The sequence below is a fragment of the Rattus norvegicus genome, chromosome 1, assembly GCF_036323735.1.
Source record: "Rattus norvegicus strain BN/NHsdMcwi chromosome 1, GRCr8, whole genome shotgun sequence".
NCBI lineage: Eukaryota > Metazoa > Chordata > Mammalia > Rodentia > Muridae > Rattus > Rattus norvegicus.
This window is the reverse complement of record NC_086019.1, coordinates 266,094,857-266,115,721: the sequence shown is the minus strand read 5'-3', so window position 1 is coordinate 266,115,721 and position 20,865 is coordinate 266,094,857. Positions and strand designations below refer to the sequence as shown.

Genomic DNA, 20,865 nt, shown 5'->3' with positions numbered 1-20,865 from the left:
ATAAACCATTGAATGACACAAATATGTGTGGACAGTGTAGCCTGTTTACCACCCTCCTCCTCCTCTTCTTCCTCTTCCTCCTCCTCTTTCTCTTTCTCTGCCTCTTCCTCCTCCTTTCTCTCCTCTCTCTCTCTCTCTCTCTCTCTCTCTCTCTCTCTCTCTCTCTCTCCCCCTCCCCCCTCTTTTCCTGAGGCGAGTGACTCTGATTTAATCATGTGATGACTAAAGAGGCTCTGCCTCCTGCCTCTTGTGCACCTCTCCTCTCTCCTCCCGTGTGGCCCCTGCCTGTTTGCTTCTTTGTTGCATATGCAGTTTCAGTAGCTTCTTTGTTGCATATGCAGCTTCAGTAGCCACCTGTGCCCTGGGCTGTCCACCTGCAGGAACTGAGAGCCCATGGCAGGCTGTGAAAGGCCATTCAAGTGAAGAGTCCCCAGAGAGTTGCTAACTTGCTGTGGTCATCTTGATTTGAACCACATGAGCCAACAGAAACAGCAGGAGGAGGTAGAGGCAAGCACAGAAATGGCCGTCAAGGGTTCTGTGTCCCCAGTTCACAGCCTGCACATCTGACTCTGCTGAGTGGATGGAATACTTCTCTAACTCCTGAACACTGTCGTCAGCCTACCCAGACTTTCGCCTTTAGATTACTTGGACTCCTGAATGGGTGACTCCTGAAGTGTAGACGCACTAGGAATTCAGTGTGCAGTTATCTCTGGCTCAGTGATTAAGCCCACTTTCTGCTCCTGCAGAGGACCTGAGTTGAGTACCCAGCACCCACATGGCAGCTCACAATCAATTGGGGGGGTCTCTAGTGCCCTCTACTGGTCTCTCTGGGTACTGCATGCACATGGTGCACATACATTTGTGTAGACAAACCATCCTGCACATAACAATAAGTTGCTTTTTTTTTTCCCTAAGGAAGATGATATGACTGAAGATATCATTTACCATTAGCAGAACTTTTGGGGTAGGCACAGCACTTTCCAGAAGTCTTGACTGGCTCTTTAAAATCATTATTGAGGGGGGAGTTTTTATATCCGAGAACCTTTTTTTTTTTTTTTTTGGATTTTTATATAACCATAAAGAAATTACTGAGGAAAAAACTTCGCTGTGTATTTTAATGAGCGCCTCATATGTCAGTTTTTGACCAAATCAAGGTAAACATTTCTCATTTTGACCCACTAAAGTAGTGAAAACCGCTTTGTCTGATTATGATGTACTTGGCCTTTCAGAAAGGTAATTTTTGTTGAATAAGCCCTTTAAAATCACACAGCTTATGTCCAAATAGCACAATACCTTGAAGACTATCAGTGGCCCTCCGTGGGTCTGGGACACTCACATCTTGGATTTAAATATTGTCTCTGCCACATGCTAGCTATGTGACCTTGAACTGACCCTTATCCCTTAGAACGCTGTCTCACTTATAAATCATAGGGACAGGGGCTCTCTCCTGGGCTGTTAGGTGTATGGGGTAAGGTGTCCTACAGTCAGTGTGCAGTCATCAGCATGGTGCTCAGGTCTGTATCTCAGGCTTGATTCGGACTCCCTATGTGGAAGCCAGTGACCCTGAACCCCTGACCCTCCTGCCGTTCTCCTAGGTGTGAGGGTATAAGGCTGTGTGCCCATGCTCAGTTCATGTGGTGCTGAGTATCAAACCAGGACTTATGTGCACATTTACAGATTGAGCCACAGCTCTAGACCTTAGAGCTTTTTTTAAATTGAAATCATCCCACGTATTTGTCAGAGCATTCCTGTGATACAGGCCTAGTCAGGAGAGCTAGGAGCAGGGTTCCTGATGTGATAACTGCATAAAGGCTCACAGCGAGGAAAAGGCGGAACCTGGACTAGACTGCAGGCCTTCCGTGTCCAGAGGGATTTTCCAGATGAGGCATGCTCACTTTGGGATGAATCTGCATGCACTCTAAATGTGAAAGCAAAATTTTAGCCAGAAGATTGCATTCTCGTTGAGGCTGACATAAAGACTTTTTCAGTCATTTAAATGATAAAATTACAAAGATTTTGGCTCTCCAGCAGAAACATCAAATAGTTACAAAAAATTGTATTAGTTCTGTGAGTTTTGGCGTCAAAAATGCAAAATGAGTTCTTTCTGTTTGAGCCTGAATTTGACATTTCAAATGTAGTCAGACAATCCTGGGTTTAAATCATAGAGGGGAGCAGGTCAAGAGGAATTAGTATGACCTTGACGTTATACCTAAAAACATTTACTGTTCTCTTTCACCATTTACTAGATATATGCTTGTATTTAATTTATGTGGAGTCGTTTTTATACTTCAGACCTGAAATGTAACAGATACAACTGAGGACCTTCCTGTTCAAGGCTTTCAATGTCTAAGGTAGTGAGTGGCTACATCCAGATTCTCCCAGGAATTACTTCTCAGGTTTTTTAAAAAAACTTTATTTATTTTATGATTATGAGTATACCATAGTTGTCTTCAGACAAACCCAGATCCCATTACAGATGGCTTTGAGCCACTACGTGGTTGCTGGGAATTGAACTCAGGACCTCTGGAAGAGCAGTCCGAGCCCTTAACCGCTGAGCCATCTCTCCAGCCCCTCTCCTCAGTTATTTTGAGAAGCATGTTCCCACGTACCTGGGAAACCTTTTCCACCTTTGAGGACTTCAGAGTGGAGGGAGCTTACTCACTGGAGGAGTATGCCACAGATATCTTTCAGTGCACATTGTCTGTGCATTTAATTTTTGTTTTCTTTTTTGAGACGGGATTTCATGAAGTAGCAGAAGCTAGCCTAGAACTCATTATGTAGCCCAGGCTTGCCTCAGCCTTCTCTGGGCTAGGGTTGTAGGCAGCCCAGACTTAGCCTTACTTTTGATCTTGGAGCTTAGCTGGCTACCATGTGGTGGTGGTGGTGGTGGTGGTGGTGGTGGTGGTGGTGGTGGTGGTGGTGGTGTTCAGTTTTAATGTGTATGCATCAGGAAGGACTTACAGAAAGATGGCCATCCTGCCCCTTGTCCCTCTGACAGTGGGAACCTACCCTTTGGTTGGCCAAATCTACTCCCTGGGCCTCCTTTCTGTTGCATGCAGTCCAGGCCCCTGGGGTTCAGTGAGCTGAATGCATGGTATAAATAAAGCTGGCGGTTCTCAGGCTGTGCCTGCGTCACCGACTTCCTCCATCCGTTCTCTATAACAGTGGCCTCATCTTATGCCCTGAGAGGTCCTCCAGCCTTGCAGTCTCTTTCTGTATTGGAAAGTCCTGGCTGGGCCACTCAGACAGCTTCATGCCTAAGAGATCTGCAGAAGCCTGGGCTCTGTTTGCTGCCTTTCTTGTCTCCCTTCCCCTTTGAAAGTCTCTAAGACATTGCATCCCATGCCCAGGAGGCCGTGAACAGGAAGGCTACATAGATCAAGGCCATTTGAAAGGTGTCTTTTTTGTTATGCATAAATCAGTAGCTCTCAACCTGTGGGTTGTGACTTCTTTGGGGATCAACCAACCCTTTCTCAGGGGTACCTAAGACGACTGGAAAACACAGATATTTACAGTATGATTCACAAAAGTAGCAAAATTACAGGTATGAAGTAGCAACAAAAATATTCTATGATTGGGGGTCAGCATTACGTGAGGAGCTATATCGAAGGGTAGCAGTGTTAGGAAGGTTGGGAGCTGCTGTTTTAGATAGTGCTGCTATAAGGTAAACATATACTCAACATTACCTGAAAGTAATCTGATCATTACTGAAGTTTCAAAGGACCTGGGTTCAATTCCCAGCACCCACATGTCAGCTCACAACAGTGTGTAACTCCGGTTCCAGGGGATCTGACACCCTCACTCTGTCATAAAAATCCAGAGGCTGCCAGCACTGAGCTCTGCCCCCAGACAGCCATAGAATATGAGCAAGCACCCCGGGAGCCAGGCAGCACTTCATCAAACTCACACCCTTCAGACTTAGTCACCAAAGCACTCGTGCCACAAAAAAACGGAGAATAGGTCAGAGGAAAATGTCTGAATCAAGAATCCTGTGAGTGGCGTTCTCCCCAGGACTAGTGGTTTGGCTTATTAGGCTGCCAAGGAAGATGCTAAGAGTTAAGAATGAGGAAAGTAAGCGTGCTAGTAGCATCTTGCTGGCTTACCTGAGATCACTGAAAACCAGGCTGTGGGGGGTAATGTGGATATCCCTTCCAAATGGGATGTTTTCTCTCGCTTAGCACTTAGCTTGATTAAGTGCTAAGCAAAACAGAGACTGTCTTAGACCCCCCCCCCCACTGTGTTTCTCCCACCCAGAGTCAAGTTGTGATATTTAACTTTTTTCACTTCATCTTTTATGTGCATGGTGTTTGGCCACGCATACATATTTCTGTGAGGGTGTCCGATCCCCTGGAAATGGAGTTACACACTGTTGTGAGCTGACACGTGGGTGCTGGGAATCGAACCCCAAGTCCTTTGGAAGAGCAGGCAGAGCTCGTCACCACTGAGCCATCTCTGCAGACCAGACGTCAAATCATTTGGAGTGTCTATTTTAGAAAAGAGACATGTTCATATTAGGATTTTTTTCCTTCTTCTACAAATACCCCAATAGCTCAGAGTTTTGGTAGTTCGGGACCTGAGAATTTGGAATTCATCAGTATTGTCTACCAGGCAGCCTGTTTCCTCATTAAACCGCCATGGTGCGTGAGTTACTGTGAATTCTTAGGTCACAGAGTTTAGAGTCCCAGCTCTGGTAAACCCAGTGAGCTGGGCGTGGCTGCCCATCCTGGTGCCCAGGGGAAGAGGTAAGCGGTGGAGAAGGCAGGCAGAGGAGGTGCGACAACGCATTGGAAAACTCAGCACAGAGGGACAGGAGCAAGGAAAGAGGCACACAGTGCCTCTAGTCCTGCTTGAGAGTCTGGGCACAGGTGAAGTGTGTACCATACAAGCGTAGGGACCTAAGTTCAGAGCTCTTGCGCCTATGAGAAGGTCAGACATGATGGTGCATGCCTGTAGCCCTAGCATGGGGAAGGCAGAGACAGGCAGATCCTGGGGTCTCACTGGCCAGCCAGCCTAGTCAAAATGGGAGGTTTCAATTCACTGGGAGACTCTGTCTTAAAAACCTGAGCTGGAGAGCAATAGAGGAAAGTACTCACCCAAAGCTGACCCCTAGCCCTCACATTCACACCCATGCATACACACACACACACACACACACACACACACACACACACACGATGGTTGACAGCTCGTTAACTGCTCTTTTCACCCAGGGGTGGTATTTCTTGTGATGTGATCCACTTTAGGGTGTAGCTTTTGCACAGTGGATAATCTTTCAGATCTTGGATATTGTCTGTCCTGTGAGGATTCATTGTTCCTAAAGAGAAAGTCAGTGTAAGACAACTTGTGTCTGTGCTTGCAGCCTCAGTGGGGATGGTGTAGGTGAGGTAGACAGACTCTTCTTAGGGACAGCCTCAAGCAGGACACAGACACAAAACAAAGCAGTTCTGTCTGCTCTTAGATACTTTCTGGGCTCCAGTGAGGAGTCAGTGCTTTTTAGAAATCACTCTCGCCTGCTGTTTTAGTCCTGTGGGGAATTTTAAATGATCATAAAATTAAATCTACTCCCAAAGACTTGCTCATGCTACTGGTGGGTTTTGTTTTATTTTTATTTATATGAGTACATCGTCCCTGTCTTCAGACACACCAGAAGAGGGCATCAGATCCCATTACAGATGGTTGTGACCATCATGTGGTTGCTGGGAATTGAGCTCAGAACCTCTAAGGGAACAGACAATGCTCTTAACCACTGAGCCATCTCTCCAGCCCCCTTGTTTTGTTTTGTTTTAACAACTGAAATGGTCTGTCCTTGTTGAGGATTCACAACCAGTCAAAGCAACAACCACACAACTGTTGACAGCACTCCTCAGCGCAGAACCTCCCAGAGTCTTCACCCTTGGAAAAGTGATAGGTTTCTACCGCCTGGCAGAAGGGGGTCCGACTGACACAACGCTTTCACGATTGGAACTGCTACCAGCCTTTAGCAGCCTTCAAGCTCTGCCCAGCACATGCTGAGTTTCAGCAGTGTATATGACATTGTTTAATCAATATCATCAGGATGGGTTCCTGGGTGCTCATCCGACCAAACTCGCAAAAACCCTCTTCCGAACATGAGGGTTACAGGCAGATCAAGGGCGGGGAACTGTGTGGTTCAGAACTGACAGTGGCCGGGTCTCATGACACCAGTCTCTAAGTTACAATAAGTGGAGAATGGGACATCTCTATGCCTTCTTGGAGAATTATCCTGGCCAGGGAATGAGCTGATATTGGTGAGAAAGAAGGAGACTCAGTTCTAGTTCAGCTCTAGCCTTAGTAAACAGAAGCCATGACCTTCCCCCTCCTGCCCTTCTCTCCCTGGCTGCTGTGTACATTTTGTCAGACACGATCTAGCTATTGCTCTTCATATTCCAAGACTGTGACATTTTACTTCATATCTGTTTTGGGGTGACCTAGAAATGTCTGTACTGAGACATTTAAACACTCAGCCGGTCTGAAAGCCCCAGCAATCAACTTCCTTCATGCATTGCTAGCCAGATTTGGGATGGCTCGACTTGAAGAAGTTGGCCGAGACTATTTTCTGACAATCTATGATTTCCTTGAAGTGATTAGCTCAGTGGGTAGAATGCTTGACTGGAGTATACAGAGCCCTGCACTCCATCCCAGGGCCTAAAATAACAAGCGATCTGAAACATTTGTACTACAAAGGCCACCGCCAAGCAAACGAAAAGATGGCCTACAAAGTGGCTTATAAAAACTGAAAACCGGATTCCTAGAAAAGAGAGTTGCATCTTGAATAAACACTTGTAGAAATAGCAGTGAAAGCAAATCACATTAATAATTCCTTAGTGTAGGGGTGGTTCTGATGCTAAGGTCCTGTTTCCCGATTGGTTTGTGATCTGTCAGTAAAGAAGCCATGAGCCAGTTGCTGGTTAGAAGAGCTAGGTGGGACTTCTGAGTCCCTGGAGGCAAGAAAGAGGCAAGGGAAAAAAACAGTGTTAGCCACTCAGAGAAAAGCCAAGCAGCCATGTGAGATCCCAGGAGGAGCAGCAGTGGCCTGTGGCCGCGCCTATAGGCAGGCACTTGGGTAGGGATGTTTAGCTGGGATGAGATGCAACTTTGAGCAACTAAGGTTTAGGGCAGGTGAGGGGTGTGGAGCCAAGAGTATAAGGGCAGGCTAGCTGCAGGAGTTTAGTAATGCCCAGCATTGTGCCAAGAAGGCAAGCTGAAAATAAACGCATGTGTGTGTGTGTGTGTGTGTGTGTGTGTTTGTGTGTGTTTTATCCGTGGATTCAAAGGATGCAGGGTGGGGGCCAGTAGCATAGCTTGTTCCTGGAGCAAAGGTGGGATAGCAAAAGTTACGTGCCACACCATAGCTTTTGGTGGTCCTCGGTGTTCTGCCATGTTCTCTTAGGACATGATGAGCTCATTTCCTAGTTTTTCATATGCTCTTCCTGCGTTCCTATAGACAGTAGGAGGGAAGGGTGTGCCTGTGTGTCCCTGTCTGCACTTGAGGATTTTGCAGCCAAGCTCCAATCCTCCATGCCCCACAGACAGTGTCTCCTCTGCGCACAGCTTTCAGTGCTAGAGCCTTGTCACAGCCTAGCCCACGATATCCTGGATTTCTAGGCCATTGCTTCCAGCTCACCAGGGCCCTTTTCTGTGCTCTAAGGAGCTTCCTGAAGAACTGACAGAGCCCCAGTCTCCTCTCGGAGCTTGCACATCAGTTCTGTGAGTGTAACAGTACCAGGGTAGGGAGATCGGAGAAGCAGAGGTAGGAATCTCTCTCCTTCCCTGATTTGTGCTGGTCATGATTGGGTGTTCAGTTAGTATGCCAGTGATTGATTTGTTTGCCAGAGGGAGCAATGCAAAGAGAGGTCTAAGTAGTCCCCGGGGGTGTGGCAGGGAGGGGTCTGACTCCCTCTGTATATTTCAGAGCAGGGTAAACAGAAACCCAGCCTGCAATGAGACTACTTCATACGGTGAGGGGAAGGACTGGGTGACCACCAAGGCATCTAGCCTTAACCTCAAGAGAAACATATTCTTATGGTCAGCCCTCCCGTGCCTGGAAGCAGTTGTACCTGGAGCCGAGGGGGGGCCTGCACATCCCATCCACCTACATGTTTGGGATTTAAGCACCTGACAACTGGTCCTGAATCAGTAGCCAGTGGCTTTCCCTCCTCCCACATACTTAGCATCTGATCGGTTTGCGGAGCTCATGGCCTCCACTGCATGCCATTGGAATGGTGCTTCCCGGGCTGCTGGCTGCTTTGAACCTGGTTCTCCCCAAGCTCAAACCTCCCCTTTGGAAACTAAACCTGACGCCACCTCTACGAGCCAAGTTGACAGACCAGTTTGTTTCCGTTGTTTCACCCTCCTGACATTCCCTCCCTGCAGCTCTTTGTGTTGAGTTTTGATGCGTGTGGCTCTCTCCTTTACCTCCCTCTCTCATTCTGTTTTCTCCATTCTTCTCATTGGAGGCAATGAGCCGTCCAGCGGCCGGAACTCCCCTCTCCCCTACCGGCCCGACAGCCGCCCTCTAACTCCAACTTACGCTCAGGCCCCTAAACATTTCCATGTTCCAGGTAGGAGCTGACACAGTGTGTCTTGGTGTCCTGTCGCGGTGTAGAATGTAGCTTTGTAACCTCGTCTGTCTCCATTTCTCATTTTTCTTCATCGAGATACCACGGTCGACAAACACTAAATTGCAGGATCTGGCCTTCCAAAGGGTCTAAGTTAACATTGGTGGGACCAAATTGAAGGCTTACAGTTTTCAATTTAAAAGATGCTTTTTTTCATGGCTGGGGATTAATCCTCGGTGAGTGCTCTCCTGCTGAGCCCTCAATGTCCTTAAAGAGACTTGGAGGCCCAGAGAGAGTAAAGATCAACAAGAATGGTTGTAGATTTGGTTAAGATTTTATTTTTCATAATTGTGGCTCCTAGGATGTCAGATTGTGGTTCACTGTCATTAACAAAGTATCCTAAGAGCCATGAAGCTATATTCTCATCCCGAAGACTGAACCACACACACACCCGAGAGTCCCTTAAGACTTGTAACATTGTCTCAGCTGGGCAGCGTTTCTAGGCAGTAAGCAAGTCACCACCACTGATACAAAAGTATCTTGCAATTTAGGCTCGCACTGCAAGCTTTAACCTGGTAGTCACAGTGCTAGCTAGCTGCTCAAATAACACCTTGCCATCAGAAACTGGAAAGCCTATTCAGGGTTAGCTCAGTCTGTGAGAGCAACCGGCCATCTGGGGTCACCAGAAGATTTAGAAATGACCCACTCGGTTCTCATAGCTGTGCTTATCTGGATTGAATATTTATACTCAGCAAGTCAGGAAGGTAGAGTGAGATTGGAACCACTTAACTAGGACTTCCTTTAAAACATTTTTTTCCCATTAATCTTGAAAACCTGTCAGGTACATTTGAAGTTTTTCATATGAAGAATCTCCCCTCCAAGGTACAGTGCCTAAGACTGGGAGTGGGGTTTGGAGGACAGGGAGAACTCTGGAAATGTCTGAGCGCCTTTAGTCAAAGTGAAGTGGTGTTGTAATCGGATGGCATTTGTGCAGTCATGCAGATAGCAGTTTTTGCACTGCTTTTTTTCTTTTCTTGCTTTTTAACACAAACTTGGCCCCTCTGGATTAAGACTTCGTCGATCACCCCGTGTTGCTGTGTTTAGTCTCAGCCCTTCACATTGCTCTCCATTGCTCCTCTCATTAAGCCAAATGGTAAATTGAGCCACTGGTAACTCCTGGCAGCTCAATTTCTAGACAGTAGCAATTTGGGGATTGCTTTTCCCCAAACTCGTTATGTCTTCCTCACCATCTCAGCATCTCCACCTCGTGCATCGCTTCCTGTTTCGATCCCACGTTCAGTGAAGTCTGTATGTAAAATAAGTGGCTCAAGAATAAGAGGCACCCTTCATGTGCCGTGATGTATTACAAAGGCTTCTACGTCATTTATGTGTAGATTCGGCTCCTTTCTGTGGTCTTTTTCCCCCCAGTGTACTCAGTCTTTGTAATACAAAGGTTGTCCCTCTGGGTTGTTTTTGTTTGAGAGTCTTTGGATTCGGTTCAATCTTAAGTTTGCCTGTTGTTGCTTTTTGTTTTTGCTTTTTTTTTTTTCTCCATTTCTGAGCTGGTCCCCATAATCACACATCTTTGCTTTTCATTTCCACAGATCAAGGGATCAACATTTACCGAAAACCACCCATCTACAAACAGCATGGTAAACTCACTCTCCTCCTTAGCTTTTAAGCGGCTGAGTCGGCTGCACTCCTCTTGGCTGTCTCCGAAAGGCTTGCCTGCTGCTGCTGCTTTGAGAATGACTGAAGCTGGGCGCAGTGCAGATGACGCCCGTATAATCTGACAGGATACAAATATTGACCTAAAAGCCATTTGCCTGGTAGAGAGCACTCGGCTCAATCAGGGAACTTCTAACCCAGTTCTGATACTGACAGATTGTATCCTCCTGTCCATAGAAAAGGGGAATTGTGGTCACAGGACAACAAATAGCTTTTTTTTTTTATAGTCATTATGTAATCTAGCCAAACTTTTAAAATAAATTTGATGAGCTTGCAAATAGTTCAAACAATTAAAGCTAGTAAAAATGAACCACCTGCAAAGATTCTTACAAGACACAAGCCCTGTAGTAGAAAGGAAACAAGCAGAGAAGTCAGGTCCTGTCCCTTACTACAGATATGGCTGTGTAGTTCATGGGCAGAAGAAATTCGCTATGTTTTAGTATTCTCATCTGCAAGGAGCCGTCATTTAGATAAGCGTGCCTTTCACAGTTCTAGACGTGAAGAATCACCGGGGTGGATTTACTGATTTTTTTTTTTCTGTGAACATAGGTTTGTTTTTTCTTTTTAATCTAAGAAAAATCTAAGAAATCGCAGTATATATTTTTTTAAATGAGTCTCATTTTCCCACTACTGTCAGGCCTCTCTGGGTTTATCTGCCATAAATCTGTAGCTTAGACGGACAGCCTTCCAGCGAGGTATCTGAAAATTTGAAGGCTGTCCCTAAAATCTAGTCAGGAATAAGTAAGGCTTCCAATATCAGCTGAAAGTACACAGGGAACAACTTGTAGGCCAACATTCTAGGAAGCAGGAGAAGTGTGTACTGTTGGTTTTCCTTTTCTTTTTTTTATTTAAGGTGTTACATCCCACGCTTGCGTTTTAAGTTTATTAACGTGGTTTTTGTTTTTGTTTTTGTTTATGGTGTAATGTCTTCCCACACACTCATTAACATGTGAATGTCTAACTACTGACTTCACCAATTCTACTGCGTAAGTACTACTTGAAGTCATGCTTTTTGTTTGTTTGTTTGTTTGTTTTGTTTTGTTTTCCTTTAACAGTGATAATACCCAGTTAGATTTAGCAGTTTAGAGATGTCTGTAATATTAAAATCTCTGGTGCCTAGGTCCCAGAGGTTAGATAGTGTTAGGCTTCCCGTGAGAGGAATGGCTTTGTTCCTTTGGCCTGAGTCCTGGTTTTCAAACTGTTGTGAATAATTAGTCAACAGTACTGCTAAAGCAGCGCCTTCCAGGGTGTGTCCCGCAAAACCTGCTCCATGCTAGAAAATAGATGTTATATCCCAAACTGATACTCGATTCTTAAACATTTACGAGGGGGGGGGGAAAGTCACTTTACTTCATTTTTACATAGAGGTCCAGCCTTGTGCTAACACTGTGTTCTCCAGGGAAGACGGTGTTCCCTGCACTAAGATACTGTTCCCACTCAGTTAGTGTTCTGAGGCACACTGCTTCCTACCCAGCCAAGACTTGACCCCTTATTATCGAGTAACCTTGCTCAAGTCACACCAGCGGTTGAAGGCTGGAAGTTTACTAGAAAAGAGCCAAAACATTATTTCCAGATTTAAAACTATGTGAGTCCCAGAGAACAGTAATTAACTTCAACTTTATAAATATGTATTGCAATGCCAGGCCAGTTTGCCAAGTCAGCTGGAACCGGGGACTGGCCATTTAACCTGGTTTGTTTGTTTGGCTCCAATTTGTGATTGGCTTGGGAGCTCCAAGCCGGCGAGTCTTCCCCCTAACTATGGGCACTGTCAACCCTGTGATCACTTGCCTGGGCCACTCTTGTCTTCACTCGTTTGAACAGACCCCAGCACAGAGCAGTAAGTCTGGATGACCATCATAAACCACCAGAGTTCCTGCAAAGCCAGAAGTCCATTTCTCCTAGGATTCAAAAACCCGTATAAAGCATATAAAGAATTAAGATGAACTAGATTAGTGTATTTGTGGCTTCCGCCCCCCCAGGAGAGAGCCAGACCCTCTCTAAATATCAAAGGCTGGCACCTACTGTCAAATTTAGAACTCAGACTTCTAATGGTCAAACTCTCCAACTCCAAGAGTACTTAAAAAAATCAGAGACCGATTGATCAGGAGTATCCAATTCTGTGGTGGCAGAGATGTTCAGAGTTCTACCTCTGGAACATTCAATAAAGAACGGAGAATCATGTTGGTGGGGTGGTACCACCACTGTCTTACAGACCCATTGCTAAGCAACCCTGATTCCCACCTAGATGCAGCTGCCTTGGCAGCCCAGAACAAGGCTTCAGAAGATATCATCAAGTTTTCCAAGTTCCCAGCAGCCCAGGCGCCAGATCCCAACGAGATACCAAAGATTGAGACGGACCACTGGCCGGGTCCCCCCTCACTTGCCGCCATAGGTATGCAACCGACGAAGCTAAGTCAAACAGACAGATGCCTAGGAATTACTTAAAAACACAAAGAAGTGTCCCAGAGACATTTAAGAAAGGTATATAAACCAATGGGTAGACTGATGAGAAGAATGACTGTGACATCAGCGTGTGCCCAAAATGCTCAAAAGTTACAGAACTCTGTCTCCTGTGGCCTGGCTACATACACACAGGTATCCAGAGCTGGCCTATAACTGGTGGCTTGGAAGGACTGACTCCATTGCCTGCTAATCAGAGGCTGCTGGCCCGGGCAATATTCTGGAGAACAGAGTGGGTGAAGTTATGGGGAATCCACTTCACCAGTTAAGTTCGTTTCAGGTCGTGTCTGGGCTGCTTTTCCCTCACTATTAACAAGCAGGCAAGGCTGGCTTGTCTGCTAAGAAGGGCTGGACTAGGAATTCTGGAGTTTAACTTGTGCATGAGTTTACATCTATCATCCCATGATCCTGCACTCCAATGTCACATTGGAAATGCCATGTTTCACTTTTCTTTCCAATTGTGTCTGTGTCTTTACCATTTTGTCAGTGGTGAAATCACTCGGGCCTCTAGAAATGGATTAGAGTGGAAATCAGATCAGCCTCACAAAGTTTCCACTAACCTCACTTCTGCTGACCGGCCAAAGGGCCTTCAGTGCTCCACAAAACCTTAACCTTCCTCATCAGACTAACTTTTTCTTAGAATAGCTTTCATAGGCAATAGAAGTTCACTTAAAAGCCATTAACGTTTATAGAAATAGTTGAGGAGAAAGCGTGTCTCATTATTCACTGATATTCTATAATTTGGTTGATGAGATGTATATAATTCTTGCAAATTTTAGTAGCTATATTTTTATTAGTATGAACTAAGGAGAAAATCCACATTGGCTTTTCTAAAAATGAAACATCTGTCAATCTCTGTCCCTCAGAAAGCTTCTGGGAGCCCTGCCAGAGTTTCTACCTCAGCTACATGGCTTAGTAGGGACCTAAGTTTAGAGAGATTGAAAGTCATTGTTGGCATTGCCATCATCACCAAATAGCCTGAAGTTGCTTAGAATCCTAAAGTGAGGGAAGTGTTTGCTCCTTTCATCAAAACAGCCAAAAGTACAACACTTGGTAAATGTTTGTTTTTGTCAGATTAGAAATCGTCCCTGTACTCTCAGCCAGGTTTACCTAAGTGATTTAGGGAAAGCAACGCTTGTTCCAGCCTTCTAGTAGCTGGGACAAACTCCTTCTGGGAGCCTGGAACGGATGCCTTGTCTGCTACATTGTTCCAAAGTCACTTCCAGCTGTGTTAATCCTCTTTGTGTTTACCTAACAGTAGCAAAATTCCTTTGCGACTGATTTTTTACTACTGTGAGGAAAGAGAAACTGTGGACCCCGACTTTAAAAGACACGCACAAAACGTGCTTTTTAGTGGATTTGCTAAGGGTAGAAGAAAAAGTGGCAGCTTATTTTTAAAAGCCTAAAACCAGGGAAAGAGGGGACTGCACGTTTGAAAAACTTGCCACAAGAGAGCAACTGTCCGAGCAAGTTGTAGATATATAGTTGGGCTTGGATTCCTTGCTAATTAAAAAGCAGGCCCTCGCTCTGGCCATCGGGTGGTAATAGCTGGAGGTCCCTCTCACTATAAAGAGCTCTGGCCGGTGGTTAAAGCTGATGCTTGAGACTCAGTTGCCACAGCAAGCCCAGGTCAAAGTGACCGACAGCTGTTGAAAAGCCCAAATCCCCTCTTAGCTACATACACACCGAACTAGCCCATTAGAGGAGCTCTGAGAAGCAGCTGCGGTGCTGAGTTGGCTGTGGACATTTTCCCTGCGGAATTGTCCTCTCCCCCATGTGAAAGCCCCCCTCGTACACCTTACCAGTCTGACGACAACCAGGGAGACCGTGGCTAAGGTTCCTGTGTCATGGAGCTGATGTGAGAAGTTGTCTTTACTGTGGAATTAGGAACTGACCCGAGACGCAGATCTAGTGGCAGAGAGGAAGATGAGGAGGAGCTTCTGAGACGCCGGCAGCTTCAAGAAGAACAGCTGATGAAGGTTTGTGCTTGAGGCTGCCCTCAATTCTACTTCCTTTTGGCTCCTGGTGTTTGCTTGTTTTACATTACTACCAAGAAGGTGGTGGTCCCAGACCTCTAGGGCTTCCAGTCCAGTAGGAGAGACATGGCAGGCAAACTGTGATTCGAGGTGGTAGGGGTGAGGCTGGAGATTTTGAGGGTCACAGGATGCTGGGAGCCCACGACTGTGGGGTAGGTGTGCAGGTGGACCTGTTGGGTTGAAAGGAGGCGGGGGAGGGGTGGGTAGGATCCTGCAGGCCAGGGTGGTGTGCACTCAGGGCCATGCAGGTCTTGCTTGAGGGATTTCCTTGGGATGACATTGGTCTAAATCTCCTCAGGACTTGGATAGGATTTATATCTGGAATGGGAAAAAGGGTATCAGTTGGTCTGCCACCAAGAGCTCCCCACTTTCCTCATCCCCACTCCCGTTCTGTATTCTTGCTTCTTGCCCCAGAAGGCCATCCAGTTCCAAACTCTGACCAAAAGGAGGCTAATGGGTCCCTTCAATGCTGTTCCCTCCAAAGGTATAAGGAACACACATGGTGTTACGTGCACAGGGGGAAGGATGCAGGGAGTAAGTCTGGTTTTGTGTAAAATGTGTATAGGACAGCAAGGAATGGGTATAAATCAGAATGTAGTGGGTTGGGGACTCGTAGGGTCACAGTCTCCTTCCTTCTGGATTTTCTAAAACATTGAGCATATATTCCTTTTTTATGTTTTTTTTTTTTATGGCAAATAATGAAATGTCTTGTTTAAGGATGCCCAATCTACAACAATCTCTCCCTCCTATTAAGAAAACAATAAAAATACAAACACAGAAACAAAAGCCATCAAATTCACACATGCTGAGTTCTGGCAAAGAAAGGTGACCTTTATAACATTAAGCCTGGCACTGGAAAAGCTAACAGGGCTTCAGAGTCCATTGGTCATCCCTGCCCTACTCTTAAGGAACTACAGGCTCGGAGCAGGAAAAATAATGGTTTATGACTGACCCTTGTTTCTTTTCCTTTTCCTTCCTGTGAATAGCTCAACTCAGGCCTGGGGCAGCTGATACTGAAGGAAGAGATGGAGAAGGAGAACCGTGAACGAGCATCCCTGCTGGCCAGTCGATACGACTCTCCCCTCCACTCAGGTTAGCGGCACCAACACCCGCCCCTTCCCCCCACTTCTGTGGTTTAAGGGTGAGCCAAGCCACTTGCCTGCGAAGGCTGGATTGTTAGCTAGGAAACAGGACCAGCTTGTGAGGGCCTCTAACCCCTTGAGTCCCTTCTGAGTGTGAGTTCACAATGCTACAATTACACGGGTCAATAAACAATTTTTTAAAAAAGGATTGTCCTGTCCAGAGATACAGAGTTGGTCTGCTCCCTCCATAGCTAACCCTCCTTTCAGACAGATGCGATTCTGTAGCCCTGGCTTTCCGGGAGCCCAGCTCTGATGTACCATCGTGGTTTATCATATTCCCTGGCTTCTAGGCTGGAGTGCAGCACCCACATATTCCTAGGTGCAAATCCCTGCTCTGCATCTTTTCTTAGCTCCTTTTTTTTTTTTTTGTCTCCTATAATATCAAAATTATGGTGTTCTTGGGACTGAGGACTCAAAAGGAGGAGGCACACCCAGCTTATAGCTGTGGTGGGGAATCACAGGGGTACCGTTCCCTTCAGCTCCAACTGGACCGTATGTCCTTCCTCCTCCAGCCTCTCCTAGAGATGATCACACCCTCCCCCCTCTCTCCCCAAGAAGGCAGTGTGCTGTGAACACTGGGACCCAATGTCGCTAGAATTCTTTTTTCCTGTCCTTCAGTTGTGTAAGATCACTGGCAGTCTCGCTGAAGCATTAAGAAATAACTTTCCCTCGTTTTCCTCATTCAGCTTCACACGCTCCGTCATCTAAAACTTCATCTCTCCCTGGTTATGGAAAGAGTGGCCTTCACCGGGTAAGACTTCCTTCCATCCATGGTGTCCATGTGTACCGCTCCCTCATTTCTGTACTGACTCATCATCAGAACAATCTTTTTTAATGTATCTTTATTTTTGTCACACTTTTATTTATTCTGTTTGCATGCCATTGTGTGTGTGTATATAGAGATCAGAAGGCATCTTGCAGGAGCCCATTCTCCCTCTACCACATAAATCCTGTAAATTAAACTCAGACTCATCCGGCTTGGGCAGACACCTTTATGCACTAAACATCCTGCCAACCCCTGAATAATTTCTTGACCTCGGTGTTCGAATACAAGGCGAACTGCCACCTGCCTGGCTACTTGGTAAATCACTTTGAGTTATAAGCAAAATAAAATACTTCTTTTTTACAAAAAGATTTATGTGTATATGAGTGCACTGTCGCTGTCTTCAGACACACCAGAAGAGGGCATCAGACTCCATTACAGATGGTTGTGAGCCACCATGTGGTTGCTGGAATTGAACTCAGCACCTCTGGAAGAACACTCTTGACCGCTGAGCCATCTTTCCAGCCCCAAAATACTTCTTTTTCAAGGAGAAGAAACTGACTTTGAGTGAAAGACCCCTGTATGTCTTACAGACTAAAATGAGAAATAGCAGGCAGTTTTACCCAATAAAGCACAAAGCAATCGCTTGATTCATTATCTCCGTAAAGAGAGTTGGTGACAACCACCCTCCCCCACCAAGTTAGAATAATTGCAATTAATAACTACAAATGTCTAGAAATGCATTTGGTGGTAATGAGGTGGGGGGGGTGTTCTAGTCCTGGGGGCTGTTCTGGAACTTACTGTGTAGACCATGGCGGTCTGGAGCTCCTGGAGATGAGCTAGTTCCAAAGGTGTGCATCACCATGTCCTGCCTTTAGAAATGCATTTTTATCTCTGAACCACGGAAACTTGCTCTGTAAAAGCCTGCCAGACAGTGCCACAGATGCCTGCATGGCACTGGGGCTTCAGTTCGAAGAATAAGTAAGATAAATAACAGTGTGGGAATTTTAGCCCAGGAAGGATTCTTAGGACTCTGTTCTCCTCCCTCCCCGCAAATCCCAACTCTTATAAAAATGACCACCACTGCGATTTTTCCAATGATGAAACTCTCCTCGTTGCAGCCAGTTTCCACAGACTTTGCCCAGTACAACAGCTATGGAGACGTCAGTGGCGGAGTTCGAGGTAAGGCTTCAATCAGGAGGCTGACCGATACAGTGTCACTTCTTGTGACCCAGGCTCGGGAGAGGCTGAACCAGCCCACTGCTGCGTATGAACTCTGTGTGTCCCAAGGTAGAGCCACAGCTCTCTTCTGAGTTAATAGCAAGCACGAAAAACATCACAGAGTCTCTAGATAAATACAGGCATGGGAAACCAGTATCTAAGCATCCCTTCATGGTCTTTCTACATGATAAGCACTCTCCCAAAGGAAGCTTAGCACTGAGGTACGGTCAGTGCCCTCACAGGGCATGTGGTGAGGAGAGAGAGCACGTGTTTGAACTGATGCCTGGAGTTGAAGCAGGCGTTTCCTGGCTTGGGGGGAACCAGTGGTTCAGTACACGAACTGTTTAGGACTGAGACAAGAACACGGTTCATTTTGGGATGTTTAGAAAGTTATAGTAGAACACAGCATTACTGTAGGTGACTCTCTGGTTTTCTCTTGGTCTTTCCCTAATGATTTTTTCTTTTTTTCCTTTTTCAGACTACCAGGTATGGACAGCTCTGTGTCCCTTGAGTTGGCCGCAACAGAACATTTGTTTTCTGGTCCAAGCTGCTGCTTCTGGGGAGCGGTGTCTGTTGGGAGGATGAATATGGTGGTTGATTACTTTTACTGCATGCATGGCTGGGAGGAGCAGGCATGGCTGGGAGGAGCAGGCATGTCTGGTAGCCAGGTCAAGGTGTCGCTGTAACCTTTCGGGCAAGGCGTGATCTGGGCCAGGCGTGAGAAGACCCTCTCACTCTGACTATTGTGAATCCTGTCCATGGTAGAAGTGGGCAGGCACGACAGACCGGGCACAGGTTTTTAGTTGCTGTCTCTCAGTGCTTAGATGCTTGCTACCTTTTCTTGCCTGTCCCAGGGAGGATAAGTCTGAACTAAATAAGGATGAAAAACATGAGAGAGCGTGGTGGTGTATCCTGTAATCCAGTACTTGTGAGGCTGAAGGCTCCAGAATTTAAGGCCAGCTGGGGCTACAGAGAGACAGACAGGCACAGAAGCAAAACAATAGACCTGATGGTTTTCATGTGCTGTGCCCCTCCACCTGTGCAACCTAAATCAGGAACCAGCCCACAGTTACGAATCCTTGATGTTTCTCCAACTGGATCCTGTGCTATCGCTCTTTTCAGTAAGGATCTCACTGTGAGAGATTCATGGTCAGTGAAGATGTGGAGGGTAGGAACTGAGACCCAACAGGAAAGTCAGGGAGCACTCAGAGCCCTCCCTGCAGTTCCACCGAGAGTTCATGCTCACCTCTGAGCTTTTCTGTTGCAGACCCTCCCAGATGGCCACATGCCTGCGATGAGAATGGATCGAGGGGTGTCCATGCCCAACATGTTGGAACCAAAGGCAAGTGTGACTGACTGTTCCTCTCCCTTTGTGCACAGTCACATGTGCACACAACCACTTGTGCACACAATCACATGTGCAAACAATCACTTAGGCACACAATTGCTTAGGCACACAATGGCATGTGCACACAATCACTTAGGCACACAATCGCATGTGCACACAATCACATGTGCACACAATCGTATGTGCACACAATTGCTTAGGCACACAATTGCATGTGCATACAAACATGTGCACACAATTGCATGCAAACACAGTTACATGTGTACACAATTGCAAACATTTGCTATCTTCAGAGCCTAAGAGCCACCCGGTTCCAGGCTGGTACCTCCGGGCTAGCTTGTCTTAATGCATCCTGCCATTCTGGCTTGTGCCATGTTGTCAGCAGACTTAAACCCTCACTGCCCGAAGTACTCTGCTCACAGTGAGGTGCCAGTATCCTCTACCCCATGACCTAGGTGTGACCTTGACCCCTGCCACATGCATTTCAAGGCCTGACCAATGCTGAGTGGAACAGCAGAAGCCTGCTGCAGATTGTGCACCCAGTATGTATCCTACTTTGCCAGAGCGTTCTCAGTGTTAGCGACGAATGTCTTACGTATCACCTCTGATTAGTCTCGGGCAAACTGACTTGGCTAGTCCTGGCTCCAGACATTCTGGGTCTCAAGAGGCATCTATTTCCCAGCTGTGGTATAGCATGCCTTTAATCTGAGAGCTCAGGAGGTAGGGGCAGGCTGAACGATCTGAATCTGAGACCAGTTTGATCTACATAGTAAGACCCTGTCTTAAACAAAACAAAAGAAAAGGCCTGATCTCCTCGGCACCTCTACTTGGGGCTTATTGAAGTATGTCAGCTTCCAGAACACTGGAATTCACAAATCTGTCATAGCCGAAAGTGATGAGCCCTGTACAGAGGTGTCCTGTGACCTAACAGCGTCTTGTAAGAGGCGATGGCTGCGCCTGCCACTTCAGATCTCCACTAACTTTGACCTTATGTCTCGTTCCTAATATTTGTCTGTCTTCCTCAGATATTTCCATATGAAATGCTCATGGTGACCAACAGAGGGCGCAACAAAATCCTGAGAGATGTGGATAGAACCCGGCTGGAGGTAAGCAAGGCATACCCACACGCTCACACACACTTACACAAGTATGCACATACCCCAGCATGCCTCTAAAGAATTATAAATGTATTTTTTTCCAGAGGAAACCTAAAGACGTGGGATTTTTAAAATTATTCATTTTTATTTTATATGCACTGGCATTTTGCCTGCATATGTATATCTGTATGAGGTTGGACCACCTAGAACTGGTGTTACAGACAGCTGTGAGCTGCCATATGGGCTCTAGGAATTGAACACGGGTCCTCTTGAAGAGCGTCAAGTGCTCCTAACTGTGGAGTCATGTCTCCAGTCCCTAAAGTAGTAATTTTCTTTTCAAGTCCTGTAGGCGGAATGAAAAACTAAAAACTTGAGGCTCTCTGAGGAACTAAAACAAAGAAATGGAGATGACAGCATCGAGGCATTGCTCCTTTAGTGCTTGGCATTTCCTTAGACATCAGAAGGTGTAGGAAGAGGAAGGACAGGGCCCATTC

General features: G+C 46.3%; 1 protein-coding gene across 32 annotated transcripts in view; it reads left to right on the top strand.

The window, feature by feature from the left end:
- Positions 1–20,865, top strand: part of Ablim1 (actin-binding LIM protein 1) — a 288,302-nt gene that overhangs the window by 261,448 nt on the left and 5,989 nt on the right. For 4 of the 32 annotated variants that reach the window (XM_063288169.1, XM_063288149.1, XM_063288164.1 and 1 more), the window contains 7 exons: positions 8,475–8,579; positions 10,181–10,228; positions 12,550–12,696; positions 14,652–14,743; positions 15,787–15,892; positions 16,629–16,693; positions 17,827–19,260. In XM_063288169.1, coding sequence (XP_063144239.1) covers positions 8,475–8,579; positions 10,181–10,228; positions 12,550–12,696; positions 14,652–14,743; positions 15,787–15,892; positions 16,629–16,693; positions 17,827–18,018 — 755 coding nt within the window. In that variant the 3' untranslated portion in view covers positions 18,019–19,260. Of the gene's footprint in view, positions 1–8,474; positions 8,580–10,180; positions 10,229–11,295; positions 12,227–12,549; positions 12,697–14,651; positions 14,744–15,786; positions 15,893–16,628; positions 16,694–17,826; positions 19,269–20,299; positions 20,381–20,865 lie in introns of those variants that run through there. The other 28 variants (XM_063288159.1, XM_063288172.1, XM_063288189.1 and 25 more) reach the window with 20 other exon arrangements.